Here is a 13,202-nt window from a genome sequence, read left to right on the forward strand (position 1 = left end):
TCTAAGCTAACCCCCTCTTTCAATCCAAGGAAGGGGAACCAGTTTGGGAAGTAGGTGGATGTTACGCGTAGACAAAAAAAAAAAAAGTGGAGACTAGCTGCCTGGCAACTTTATAGGAATCTTTTTCTGATTACAGTCACAGCAAACAATGGGCTATTTACTTAGCTTCTCCTGAGCTGTTAATTAAAGGAGGAAATTGTTATCGACCCCACCCCAAAGGGTCAGTAAGCCTAGGGTCACCAGCAGATCTCCTGATGAAGGGGGCCTGATCCTTCCCGGACCAGCAGCTGGGAAATGAAAGGCAGAAGGCACGTTCTTTTCATCTATCTTCCACTATCAGCAGCAAAAGCTGCTGCTACAAGATAGGACTTCCCGTTTCGGGTTTTGGCTTTACCAGTCTTATTCCAACATTTAGTGAATGTTTTCAAGGTAAGTGGCCCCTCTCTATTCGCCTCAGAGCCTTCTTTCTCCCACAGTGATCCCACGGTTTGATCCAGCCCATTAATGGACAAATTGTTACTGAAGTCTATCCATGTCTGAGCTGTGAAATCCAGAAACCCTCCCGACACTTGCTCCATTAAAAAGAAAAAAAAAAAAATCTTATTCTAATACCCAAATGAATTACTTGAACCAGTTTGGCAAATTAATTTTAATATACAGATACAAAACAACAAATATAGATTCACAGCATTTACAAGAAATCATTCCCATAACGTTGTAAATTTTTTTTTTTTTTTTTACAAAAACTTCATTCAACAAAAATACCTATCAAGTTACAGCAATCTTGTACAACATACTTCAGCTGTCAACAGCCAATTCATCAGTTTGGAAGCTGTCACTTGACTTACACAGATAACCTCACCTTGATGGTGACGAGTTAACATGAAAGGAAAAGGTTACCCAAAGCTTGCCAAAGTAGGTAAGTCAAACACAACAGATACTAATACGTACAAAAAAGACCAATTATTAAATCGTAGAATCAGTTAAAGTGTTTTTTCAATGCAAATGTTTATGCCTATGAAATAACTTAAGGCAATAATGTTATGTGTGTTGTAGCTAAATATATTTGCATCAGATAAGTTTTACTTATTTGTTTCAAAATCTTTTGAACTCCACATTCAGCACATCCATCCCGGGAACAACAATTTCAGCAAAGCGAAATTTTAACAGGGAGAACAATTTATAGGGAAAACTGTTTTTGATTAGTTTGACCTAGTTTTGACTTGTGCCCTGGAGCCATTGAAAGAACATTTATTCACACTTTTTGGTACTGTCCTAGGAGGGACATATCCATTTCTCCTGTCACCAAAAAATAACACAGCAATTTCCCCCCTAACTCCAGGTAATCAGGGTTCTCTACTCTAACTCAGGTGATTTGCATGGAGGAATATCAGCAATTTGGACAGGTAAAGATTTCCAACTGATAAAAAAAACCGCATCACACGGCTTTTACAGAAGATTTCTATTATGAACCAAATTTTCAATTAAATGCACTTTTGCTGTGCCTAGGCCAGAGCAATGCAGGATCTAGGGGTCCTTCCTGAATAGGCACGGACTTAGTCTTCATCTGGATTAGACATAAAAAGACATGACAGTGTTCAGAAATAGCGTGGAGATGAAAGGGAAATGTTTTCAACTACAAAATCAAAATCAGATCTACCAGGTGAAAAAGGTCATATCTACTAAAATCAAACTATGCAGGTGGTAGCCTATTCAAGCTCGGGCAAGTTGCTGCCACTCTTTGTCTAGTTTGCAGGCCAAAGACAAAGAATGTTGTTTTTCCAGAGTTTTACACATATTCTATTTTATGGTTGCTCCATCTACCACCAAGGTCGTGCCCCGTGTTAGGTAGGATCGACACTGAGAAGGCTGCTTTTGACCCAAGGCCACGACAACTGCCATTCGACAGAGTTGGCAAATTCTAAAACATGAAGGATAGAATAAGTGAAATTCATCAAAATACTATATCATCCCCCCCTTTTTTTGGTCCACCGTATTATGCAATGTAGGGTTAAAAAAGAGAGAAAGAAAGAGTAAGCAAGATTCCCAACGCAATTCATATATAACCTGTACAGAAGGCTCTTGGTTTTCTCTTTCTTTCCATGTAGAACATGTGACTTAAATCAAGAAGGGAGTTTGGCAAACCAGAATTAGAATACTTGAGCCATCTGTCCTTGATAGAACTCAGGCATTTGGTAATACAACCCAAGGTAGACATACAAACTTCAAGAAGTCAAAGGAGTTCTATCCTTTTAAATATACGTAAGCAGTTTTCAAAATCACTCGAAAATCCAAGCAGGCTCCACCTAGAACAGGTATTTGATCAGGTGACTCTCACGCTGCACAGAGGGGACAGAGCAGCCCCCGGGCTCCACAGGCCCTGCTGGCTGAGGTTCCTGCTTCTGTCAGGACCCCGGCTGAGTGAGAGATGGGACGTCAAGGGAGGGCTCAGCTGGAAAGTGACTCAGGACTGGTCACAGAGCTTACAGGGTTTCTTCATTGCCCATTAACAAATATTAGTAAACGGAAGCCCTCTGAGTGATTCTTTACATGAATCGAATCCTCACTGAAAATGTAACATTTGCAAGTAATTCTCTTTGCTTCCCCTTATATTAAAAAACAAACAAAAAAACCTACCAACTGTTCAAAATTGCTGTATATACAAACAACTCTATTTAGCACAGAGACCCCCTACGGTTACTGCTGAGGGGTCCACAAAAAGTATATTACGTATAGTTTACAAAACATGTCATTATTTTTGGTTAGTAAAAAGGTCAGTTATCTAAATGCAACTACACTTGAGATGTCTATATTCAAAAGTGCAACACACGCGCTTGTGCACGTGGAGTCACAGCACCTCCTGAGATGTGTCCTCACAGAAGCAGCCTCTATTCCTGGGACACTTGGGGTCAAGGTCCCCAGAAGTGGCCTGTGGTTGTTGGCCACAAGGCAGCATGACCTTCTGGAAACTACCTAGAAGTGAGCATACTGACGTGCAGAGCGGGCTCAAGACAGGTACGATTTCCTGACACAACTTTTACATGACGCTCCGAGCCCCGGCCGAGAGGTTGTTCTATGCCTCCTTGTTGCATGATGTCACCTCTTCTGGGTATGGGTGAAGGTGGGGGAGTGGAGGAACCACACACTTGGAGACTCGGACTACCCCTGTGTTTGACAGGACAGGTTTGTTTCTTCTCAAGCACGGGTCTAGTAGAAACAAGAACTCTCCGAGAGGAGCATACAAAGAGCTTCTCAAAGAGAAAACCACAAATGGCGTAATACAATACCCTCCATCCAGTGCACTAAGTAAATTAAAATGGCATCTCTCTCTGCAGAGCCTGTCTTCTCTGGACACATTTAAAAGGTATTTCCATCAAAATGTACAACACATACAGAATAGGAGATGACTATTGACAGGTATCAGCCCACGTGGCCTTTGGTAAAAAAGACTGCTGTCTGCGCTGAGACATATTTTGTTAAGGTCTCTGTTATAAAGAAGGGATCTTCAGAAACCTGTCGACATGCTAGTAATCAGGGTTAGCACTACTGCTTGAGTTTACGCAACCAGGTCGGCTTTGAACCCTCAGGCAGCTGGACGGTTCTGAACCTCATGCCTTCTCAATGGAATGCACATGTTGTTATGATCTGATTGGTGATGGCAGCAGAAACCAGTGATGGAGTGAGCACACAGACAGACGCACGTTCAGAATGCCGTTCAGTCAGGGCATGTGCATTTTTGCTTTATCACAAAATCAAAGGAAACGGGTTTTTATATTGCAAACGCGTATGTTCGAATAGTTTTTCAGGTTATGACGCGCGAGTAGCCGTGGTTTCTGCTGCACACAGGCGGGCAGGAGAGTACGTGAGGCGTCAAGTCAGCCCACAGTAGGCTCTTGCACTCCCTCCCGGAAAGCAGCGGTCCCTTGGGGAAGCTGGAGTCACTGCGCTGCAGACCTCGCTGCCACCTGACAAGCTCATCCTGCTTTTCCTTCCAGCCTGGAGGGGGAGGAACCTGGTAGGAGAAAGCCTGTGCGTCCATTTGGTGACTGTGTGGGTTTAGGTGGCCAGGAACACTGCTTCTGTACATGGGACACAGGAACGGCTCACCTGTGCCAGCGAGAGGCAGCATCCTCCCAACTCCATCACGACCAATCCCTTCAAATCAAGTGCAAAACTGCCATATCTTGCCCTTCCTCTCAGTCCCCTGGGCCTGGGCTGCAGCAGCCAGCATGCTCGTCATGAGCGATGCTTGTCAGGTCTGCTCAGCATTCACTTTAGACCATGTCACTGGTCCCAGGCCTCGGCCACCTCAGCACAGGTCACAGAGGGTTCTTGTGTCCACGAAAGCTGTGTGTCACTGCCATCTTGCCCCTTCCAGGGCGGCAGCTGTGTCTCTGAAGACCGAAGGTGAGTCCAATGCCTCTTCTTTTTTCATCCCGCAAAGAAGTTTTCAGCACTGGGTCCAACACTCTCCTTGGAGTGAGCACAGAAGAAACAGAAGGTCCTCTTCACAGCCACCTCGGTAGAAGTGCGGCACCCGTTTTCATTTCTTGAAAGGGGTGAGTTTATTGAAGGTGTGCCAGAACAGAGACGGCTTCCTCTTGGGTTCTGCCAGGGCAAAGACCTGCTGCTGAGGGACACTGGTGGGCACGGTGACATGGCGCTGGTGAAGGGGATGTAAGTTCTGGTGCGGTGGGGCCACGGGGCACCCGCTGTAGCCTAACCCGAGAGAGGAGAAAGATGGCACATGGACTATGGGCCGCCCATTAACCAAAAAGGAAAGAAATAGTGCCAGACTTCCTCAGCTGACTCTCAATTCACATCGACCCAAAGCACATCCCACAGCTCTCATTAACACCGACGTTCAGTCCACACTGCGTGTGGGGACGTGACAGATTATCTCATGGAACCCTTCTAGGGAGGCACCATGACAGCAGTGTGACCGGAAGGGCACTGACACCCAGAGAGGTTATGTAAACCACCTATGGTGGCACAGTAGTAAGTGGCAGAATCAGAACTGGGCTGCTATTTGGGATGACAAGCAATAACTTGCTTCCAGTGAAAGCCTGGAGCTCATAGGGCCTCGGCCCAGATCCTACTCTGCCATTTATTAGCCGTGACTAGCTGGGAAACTATCGTATTCTGCGGTGTGTAATGTGCTCCCGTGTACATGCACCCACGTTTTTGGCCCAAACTTTCAGAGGAAAAAAATATTTTGTTTTAATTTTTTAACTCAAATTTATATTTGTTTATATTTAGGTACTTGTTTTTAAGACTGGGTCTTATAGTAAAATAAGGCCGGGTCTTATATTAAGTTTTGCTCCAAAAGACACATTAGAGCTGATTGTCCGGCTAGGTCTTATTTTCGGGGAAACACGGAATTAGCTGTAAGATCACACGGTGACTGTGACAGTCAGCACAATAAGAGGAAGGAGCCAGGACGCAGTTCAGAACCATCCCTGCCTTTGACTTGCCATAAGGCTTCCCTGGTCTTCCAGGACCATAGGGAGGATGAAATAAGACAACCCATGGAAAGCGCCCGACAGGCGATCATCCATGATCTTAGTGGTCACTCCTTTCCTTAGGTGGCAAGTAGCTACGCCAGTAACTCTTGGCAGATATGGACAGAAACAAATACATTCTAATGTACTGGTCACCGGCCATTAAAAGTGAAGATGCTGAAAAGAAGAAAATGGGGTTTTTTGCCTTAAAGGTATTTATAACTTGGGCGGGGAGGAGTCTCTATTTGAGCAGAGGGAGCAGGAAAATGCTGTGCTGTTTTGGTAATGAATTCTTCTTGACCTAGAAGTTGATGGCTTATCATAGTCCTGGGCTTAACTAATGCAAATGGTCCTTTGCATTTTCAGTTCGGAAAATACTGAATGGGATAAATTTCGTAGGGTAAATAAATCCCTATTGGAGTCAATCTGAATCAAGTTTATAAAAATATGACTAACTCTAGAGTCAGCATATGGCCAACTCTAAATGAAAGAGAGAAGTGTGGATGAAAGCTCAAAACCACAGAACCAAAATAACAGTCCAAAACATGGCGATATTTCTGGACTAAAAAATCTTGACTATTTGTTGGGCTAGAATATTTGTATTAGCTACATGTAGAAAATCTTTACTTGCATATCTGGACCCTGGGGTATATGACCTGGGCATTGGTGTTTTTAATAGCTGCCCAGGTCACTTTAATGTGCATGGAGGGTAGAGAACCCCTGCTCTAAACAAGGAGTGTGTCTTCTTTTTCCTTAACTCATTGCTTGAGGTCCTGAACTTTCCATCTCTCTTCTTACTTAAACTAGAATGTGGCCTACAGCTGACAGCAGTTTGGGTTGGAGATCTCCTCCTTAGGTGTCCAAAAGATGCCAAGAGTGGGTGAGCTGCCTCAGACTGGTGAACTGGTTGACCTGACGATACCATCGTCCATCAGAAGGGGGAGGCCCAGAGGGGTTGCGGGCAGGACACCGAGGTCTGGAAGGGTCTGGAAGGGTCTGGAAGGGCTTCGGTTCCAACTCAAAACACCTTTTATACACTCATAGGCAACTGTAAGCAAAACTGAAGCATTGAAAACAAAATGCAGACTGTTGTAAACGGTCCATTATTTTGGTTCTATTGTTTTGAGTTTCACCCACGCTTCTCTCCTTCACTTAGAGTTGGTCATATGCTAACACCTTTGGGCCTCCCGCCCGATTTTTATTCCAATACTGATCTACATTACAGAGATGAAGGCTTCTCTAGAACTTACCTTTTGACTTTCCATGTCCTGCCTTTTGAGCATTTAACATGGCGAGTTTCTTTTGATTTTCGGGAATTTCCATTCCTGGATTTAGAAACAAAGGTGATGAGTATTCAAAACAAGTGAAAACATTTTAGAACAAAACTTGCGCCATGACCCATATCGCCTCTGATGTATTCACCATAACCTGAAGCAAAAGACCTTAATCCTTGAGGGAGGGGCCACCTGTGAGCAGTGGGCTCCGTGTCATTAGAGGTCGAGGTACGGGCCAGTGATCCCCTGTTAAGAGTGTGTCAGAGGAGAGTCCTGCTTCTGATGAAGCGTGAGCCTGACTGATGTGTAACGCCCTTTCTGCACTAAAGCATGACCCCACGGAACCTCCTGTGGGTGAGAGCAGCCCCCGTGGCCAAGCCTGGGCCAGTGCTGATTACACAGACCGTGGGAGGGCCGACAAGCACCTCCTGGCTTCATTCCAGGTTTCCTCATGGCAGTTTCCTCACCGGGAACAGGGAGGAGAGGCCTTCTCCTCCATCCTGCACCACATAACCTTGAGGTCCGGGCTCACGAAGTGGAATATCCTTCATTCCACTTCATCTTTAGGGCCTCAGGAGCCCTGGGGCACCCCGACTTCCACTCAACAGTTTGTGGTCAAACCCCGAATGTGCTGGGGAGGCACTGGAGCCCGGCTCAGAGACCCTGGGTGCCCCCAGTGTAACCACCAGGCCCGGCGCTTTGTCTCACAGGCCAGTCAATACCTGAAGGGGAGCAGAAGCTGGAAGACAAGGGAGACCCCGAGTAGGAAGAGGCGGGGCCTTCACTGCAGTACAGGAGGCTCCAGGGCCAAGCGAGACGGGGATATTCAGGCAGAGGTGTGGGACCAGAACTCAGTGACAGTGAAGTAAACTGGACATGCTTTAAAGGCACAGATGATGGGGAAGCCTGAAGGGTCGTCTGGTATTTCTCATGGCCTGGGTAAGTCACCAGAGTTACGACTCGGGGGTACACGGAGCTTGTTTTAAAGGTTACTTGGCCATGCGGTAAGAGTGAGCAAGGATGTTAAGCCTCGATTTCCTCGTCTGTAAAATGGGCATAGCAATAGTATCCACATTTGGGAAAGAAATGAGACAATCTCTATCAATGTGCAGCATAGGACCTGGCACGAAGGAAACACTGAATAAATGTGGCCTGTAGTAACTCCATCTGTCAGATTGTCTGGTAAGCAAGTTTAGAAATATCGAGAACTTGCAAATCCTTTCGTTTTCCCAAGGGTGGGACTTAAGCCTGCGGGAGAGGGCTGGGGGAAGAGCTGGCTTTCGGGGCTGCTTACCCATCTCTCGGTCCTCCTGCACCCTTCTCCTTTCGTCCCCACAGGCCTGCAGCCACCTCGCCTTGTCTTCTTGTTTTTTGGCACAAAGCAGATGAGCCTCGTCGGTGGTTCTGCTGACGAGCTTGAAGGCGTTTTTCAAGCTGAGGTTCCAGTCTTTGTCCCGACCGTCCTCCAGGTCCACGAGCTCCATGTCATCCATGTCCACGCGGCCCCGGTAGTAGAGCATGTCTCTGCGCAGCAGGTCCTTCTTACAGGACACCAGCTGGTGGTCAAACAGGAAGAACGTCCGCTGCTGGCTCCTGCCTTGCTTCGTGAGTCTGGTCAGTTCCCCAGAATGGATCAACTCTGAACTTCGGTCCAAAATATCCAGTCCCTGGGAGGATGGAAACACACTGTAAGACCTTCCAATTCTTATTCCTTCAGGTGTCGGGGATATAGGATGAGGCCCGGACCCAGAATCTTCCTCGGTGTCCCAGGTGCACTAGGCCCATTCACAGGTGGGCAGGGCCTGAGGGGCCACGTAAAACCCCGGTTTATTCGTCTCTTTGTGTGTGAAGTTTCTTTTCTTTTTTCCCTACTCTATGGGAAAATGTTACAGGGCCTCTCTGTTATCTGAGGTGTCTTCCTTATCAGACAGATCTGGTGAGAAGCCTGTTGGATTCATGGAATCCAGTCAAGATCTGAAATGGCCGCTGACCAGGCTAATCCTCTGGCAGGACGCAGCGCGACAGACACTCTGGCTGAGTCAGGCATACATCAGCTCCCTGGAACAGCCAGCTTAGGGTCTTTGGAAGCAAACGGCCGGATGGCAAATTACCAGCAAGAAACTGGTCAACTTCTAACAGACAATAAATTATCCTCTAAGTGTCAGGGTCCAAGAACTGAAGAAAAAACACACTTTTATCTTATTTGGTTTGGGTCTAATCCAATGGAACTTGATGGTATTTGGTCTGATACTGGCCTTTGATTTGTAAGATTTTATTCTCCTTTAATCCCGCTCATACACAATTCTTTCTGTAAGCAAAGGATCTTGACTCTGAAATAGTTCTTTTATTTACCTGCCTAGAGCAATTGTGTGCCCTAGATTCTTGACTTACAAAACAAGATTCTTAGACTCAGTGATCTCTGAGGTCCCATCCAAGCTCCCAAAGGCTGTAAGGCACCTTGAAAGGGAAGTCTTTCTAACTTTCACCGCTATGACCTACTTTAGTTAAAAACCTAACTTCGCAACCCCAACTTTCACAACCCTTTGGGAGAGCAAGTTCTGACCAATGACTCGGATGTAGCATGAGTCTCGCTTGGTCTAAACAACCGGAAGAGCATCAGCTGTTGTTCTTAATAACGACCAGCGAGCAGTGGTTACCAGCAGGGACTGGGGTGGGGTAGGGGTGGGGGCACACTGTCCCCTCCCCTGCCCCGGGGTGGGAATCCAGCCCAGCCGCCTCCCAGCTCAGTGGCCTTGGGCAAACTACTTAACCATTTGCTGCTTCAGTTGCCCCATCTGTTAAATGGAGGTAATAGCTCCTACTTCATAGGCCTGTTGAGAGGATTAAATGAGTTCCTACACATAAATGGCTTAGACCAGTGCCAGGCATGTGGTAAACATACCACAGGCACTAGCTATGGTCACTGTTCTTGTTTTTATAAATAAATGTGTGTACACGTGTGCGCACGCTGTGCCATTACAGACTGCATTAAGCACTGCATTTGTGCCGTCTTATATAATCCTCGCAACAGCCCCACGAGGTAGGCAATGTTTTCCTCTCCATCTTACAGATGAAAATATTGATCTTTCCCAGGTCACACAGGATTTACACACAGGCAGTGTGACTCCAGTCCATACTCTTACCACACTGCAATTTGTATTTTATGTGTTCTCCGGCTGCTACGATGAAGCTTTACTCTCTAGCAGAAGAGAAGGCATAAACAATTAATTAATTACAGACACTCTTCAGGATAATTCTTGGTAGAAGTGTGGGGTAAAGTAGTTGACTGTTAAATTCAAGGATTGGCCTCAAAATATATACAGGTATTCCCTGCTTTTCGAAAGTTCACTTTATACCACTTCACTTTTACAGAAGACCTACTTTAGGTACGTGGTTTTGCTAACTGAAAGAAATCCAAAGAGAACATTCATTTTTACCAAAAAAGGCGAGAAGCGAAATTAGCAGTCAGTGTTTTTTGGAAGCGAGCCGTTACAGAGGTAGCGTGCACCCCGAGCCTTGAGAGTGACCCCACCGAACTCCTTCCTGGGAACCACACTCAGCCTCTCGGCATCAGGCTGCCAGAGCTTTGAGCTGGGTGAGCACCTGTGCTTTACCTCCAATTGCTCTGTGCATCTGTTAGCAAGATATGCCCGAAGGTGATTCTTTGCTTTGCACCATTTCTGCTTATGAAAGTTTTCATAGCAATGCTCCACTTTCGTATATCGGGAGAAATCTGTGTACCATTGAAACCCCGAGTATAAAGTATCAATCACAGGACGTTAAAGTACGTCAGTAACTAGAGCAAAGGTGGGGGAGGGTGGGATTGGTGTGGGGCATGTGGTGGTGCGGGTGGTGCCCACTTACCTCCCAGCCGACGATGGACACTTGCCACCGTGCTATCTTGTCTATGCTTTCCAACTTGCGTTTGCGCTCATTGATCAGACAGGCTACGTTCTTCATGGCCTCGTATGCCGCCTTTATGTTGCTGTAATCACTGAAAAGTCAGAGGTTCATTTTAAGCATATGACACGCAACTTGCAAATGAGGACTGACAGACAGCACACACTCCATCCCTGACTTGTACACTGAGCAGTCTAGACAAGGTGGCCTTTACACAGCAGCCATTGTTTCCTTTCTCTTGTTCCTCCATGAATAGACTACAGTCTGCAGAGGTGAAGGGAGCTGACCAAACAGCAATCCAGAATTCTTTGGCATAAGAATGTGGTCATTCACTTCCCAGAAATGACCATGAATGAAAGTAAATGCCACAGAAATGTTTTAGTCATAGTAACAATGAATAGTTTTCATTAACAAGCAAAGGACAGTCTTTAGCATTGCCGTGATTCTGACATAGCCGGTTTCGTTACAGAAAGTACGTTAATAATCACTAACCATTTTCAAGAGTAATTATGTGCTCCGAGTCCCATCTTTCACTTTGTTCAGGGAAGGACAGCAGAGGATAGGCTGACGGAGTGAGTTATGTAAACAATAACGCGGCATCTACCTCATCAACAGAGCTTCACTTCTGGTGCTTTCTATATGCTGGTGAAATCAAACTAAAATGCTCCCCCCAGCAGGCTCCTGTTCCCACGGCCTCTAAAACTACAGGTACCGGGAAAACTGAAACTGCAGTTCTAATCTACACACAGGCTCCAACAGCAGAGGTGTCTGATATCAGGAACGTTCACATTCGAGTTCTGCTAAGTGTTAATAATTTGGGGACACGTAAACCAATCATCCACCTAATGAACTGAAATTTTTTTTTCTTTTTTCTTTTTTTTTTTTTGCCTTCTAGCACTTCCCTGCATCATACAAGACAGACAGAGCCTTTGGATCTCAGTCAGACTAAGACCTGCACAGCCAGGAAGAAAGCCTGGGAAGCAGATTCTATTGTCTATTTACCAAACACAATTACATTCAGCTGCTGGGAAGTCTCTGGCCATTTCCCCACAAGGCAGACCCTGCTGTCTTTCAATAGGCCTACAGAGCACAAAGGAAACTGATATAAGGGGGCTGCCGAAATCATGGGCACAACCCTCCCACGCCCCCAGAGATCTCCAGCAGTGAAGAAAGTGTGCAACATAATTGTATTATTTTTTCGGCAAGTTTTTCTGTACAATTCCAGAAAAGCAGCAGAATGTAATGGTTTTTAAATTTGTTTTGGTTTACTTAAGACAAGCAAATGGGCTTTTTGTCATTTCCTTTAAAGTGATTTACTTGTTTTTTGGTTTTTTTTTAACAGTCTAAATCTGCAAATGTCTCAGTGAAAAATGCCCTTAAGAGTGAAAAATTAACTGCTGAAGGACGATGCTGAAGCTAGGACTTCCGGCCATAGCTTTCCCATCTTGGAATATACTAATCTGCTTGCCCATGAGTTTCAAGATGGCTTTGCTTCTTAATTTTATTATTTATTTTCTGTGGTTCTTCATCATGATGCCTTTTAAAAAAATTTCTTCAAATTTGTGACTCTCTTGACTTTGTTATTTTCTTTCCAAACTTTTCTGATTTTTTCCATTAGAAAGAGAACACAAATATACCGGGGATGCCAAAAAAACTGTATACAAGTGGACACTTTGGTCAGCTTTCCTGAAGAAGTAGTTCACCATTATCAGAAGTATCTGGATGCAGATGGTAACCACTTTGAGCACCTCTTGTAATTGCAGAAGTCAAACGTGACTTGTATTCATCTTTTGTTATCAGTATATATTGAGTATTACAATTTTAATACAGTTTTCCTTTCTTAAAATGTGTTTACACTTTTTTGGCACCGTCTGTATACAGCTCTCTTCCCTTTTATCTATTTCAGTGAACTCCCTTCTGTAAGTCTTGTAACCCTAATTCTTTAAACTAAAACCCATATCGAGGTCTATTGTTCAGCGACCTGGCTCTTTTTCTCTTTCTACCTTCCAATTTAATTGTAAAAAGATTTATTTTTAAGCCCTCGTTCTCCACAGGAGTCCAGTAGCAGAGGCAGCATAAGAATGACCCATTCTGGGCACCCTGCAGGGCCAGGCACCGGCCATGGAGAATTTGATTGCTTTCAGGGCAATAGTTACTTGTTAAAACCCAGAATTATTGTGGTTTGCTACAGCAAATTTCCTCTGGGTACAATCCTTTCCCTCTCCCCCTTCTCACTAGAACACTTCAAGCCTCCTTTCAAGGGCTGGGGGTGTAGTGAAAGCTTTGTGCCAGTGACATGGAAGTCTCGGATGAGGTCTGATTCTCCTCTACAACAGTAAGCTTTATCCCAAAAGCTCGCCTGATAAGGGCAGTGTTCCCACTGGTATTCTAGTTGTTGCCTGGTGAGAACATAAGCAATGAATCAATCGCTACCACCTAAAGGCATCTAACAGCTGGGTCTTGCTGTGGTGACGGCAGCACGGAAAACGGACATGCCCATGGCAGTACTGAATGGGCGCTAGCTTGC

At 45.3% G+C, this 13,202-nt stretch overlaps 1 protein-coding gene across 9 annotated transcripts in view; it reads right to left on the minus strand.

Annotated features, from left to right (window-relative positions):
* Positions 1-640: 640 nt before the first annotated feature.
* SPATA13 (spermatogenesis associated 13) overlaps positions 641-13,202 on the minus strand; it is a 317,429-nt gene continuing 304,867 nt past the window's right edge. For all 9 annotated transcript variants that reach the window (XM_033103857.1, XM_033103856.1, XM_033103853.1 and 6 more), the window contains 4 exons: positions 10,640-10,769; positions 8,070-8,442; positions 6,752-6,826; positions 641-4,719 (listed from right to left, as the gene is read on the minus strand). In XM_033103857.1, the coding sequence (XP_032959748.1) occupies positions 4,544-4,719; positions 6,752-6,826; positions 8,070-8,442; positions 10,640-10,769 (754 nt within the window). In that variant the 3' untranslated portion in view covers positions 641-4,543. The remainder of the gene's footprint in view (positions 4,720-6,751; positions 6,827-8,069; positions 8,443-10,639; positions 10,770-13,202) is intronic.

The sequence above is a fragment of the Rhinolophus ferrumequinum genome, chromosome 4 (genome assembly GCF_004115265.2).
Source record: "Rhinolophus ferrumequinum isolate MPI-CBG mRhiFer1 chromosome 4, mRhiFer1_v1.p, whole genome shotgun sequence".
In the NCBI taxonomy this organism is placed as follows: domain Eukaryota; kingdom Metazoa; phylum Chordata; class Mammalia; order Chiroptera; family Rhinolophidae; genus Rhinolophus; species Rhinolophus ferrumequinum.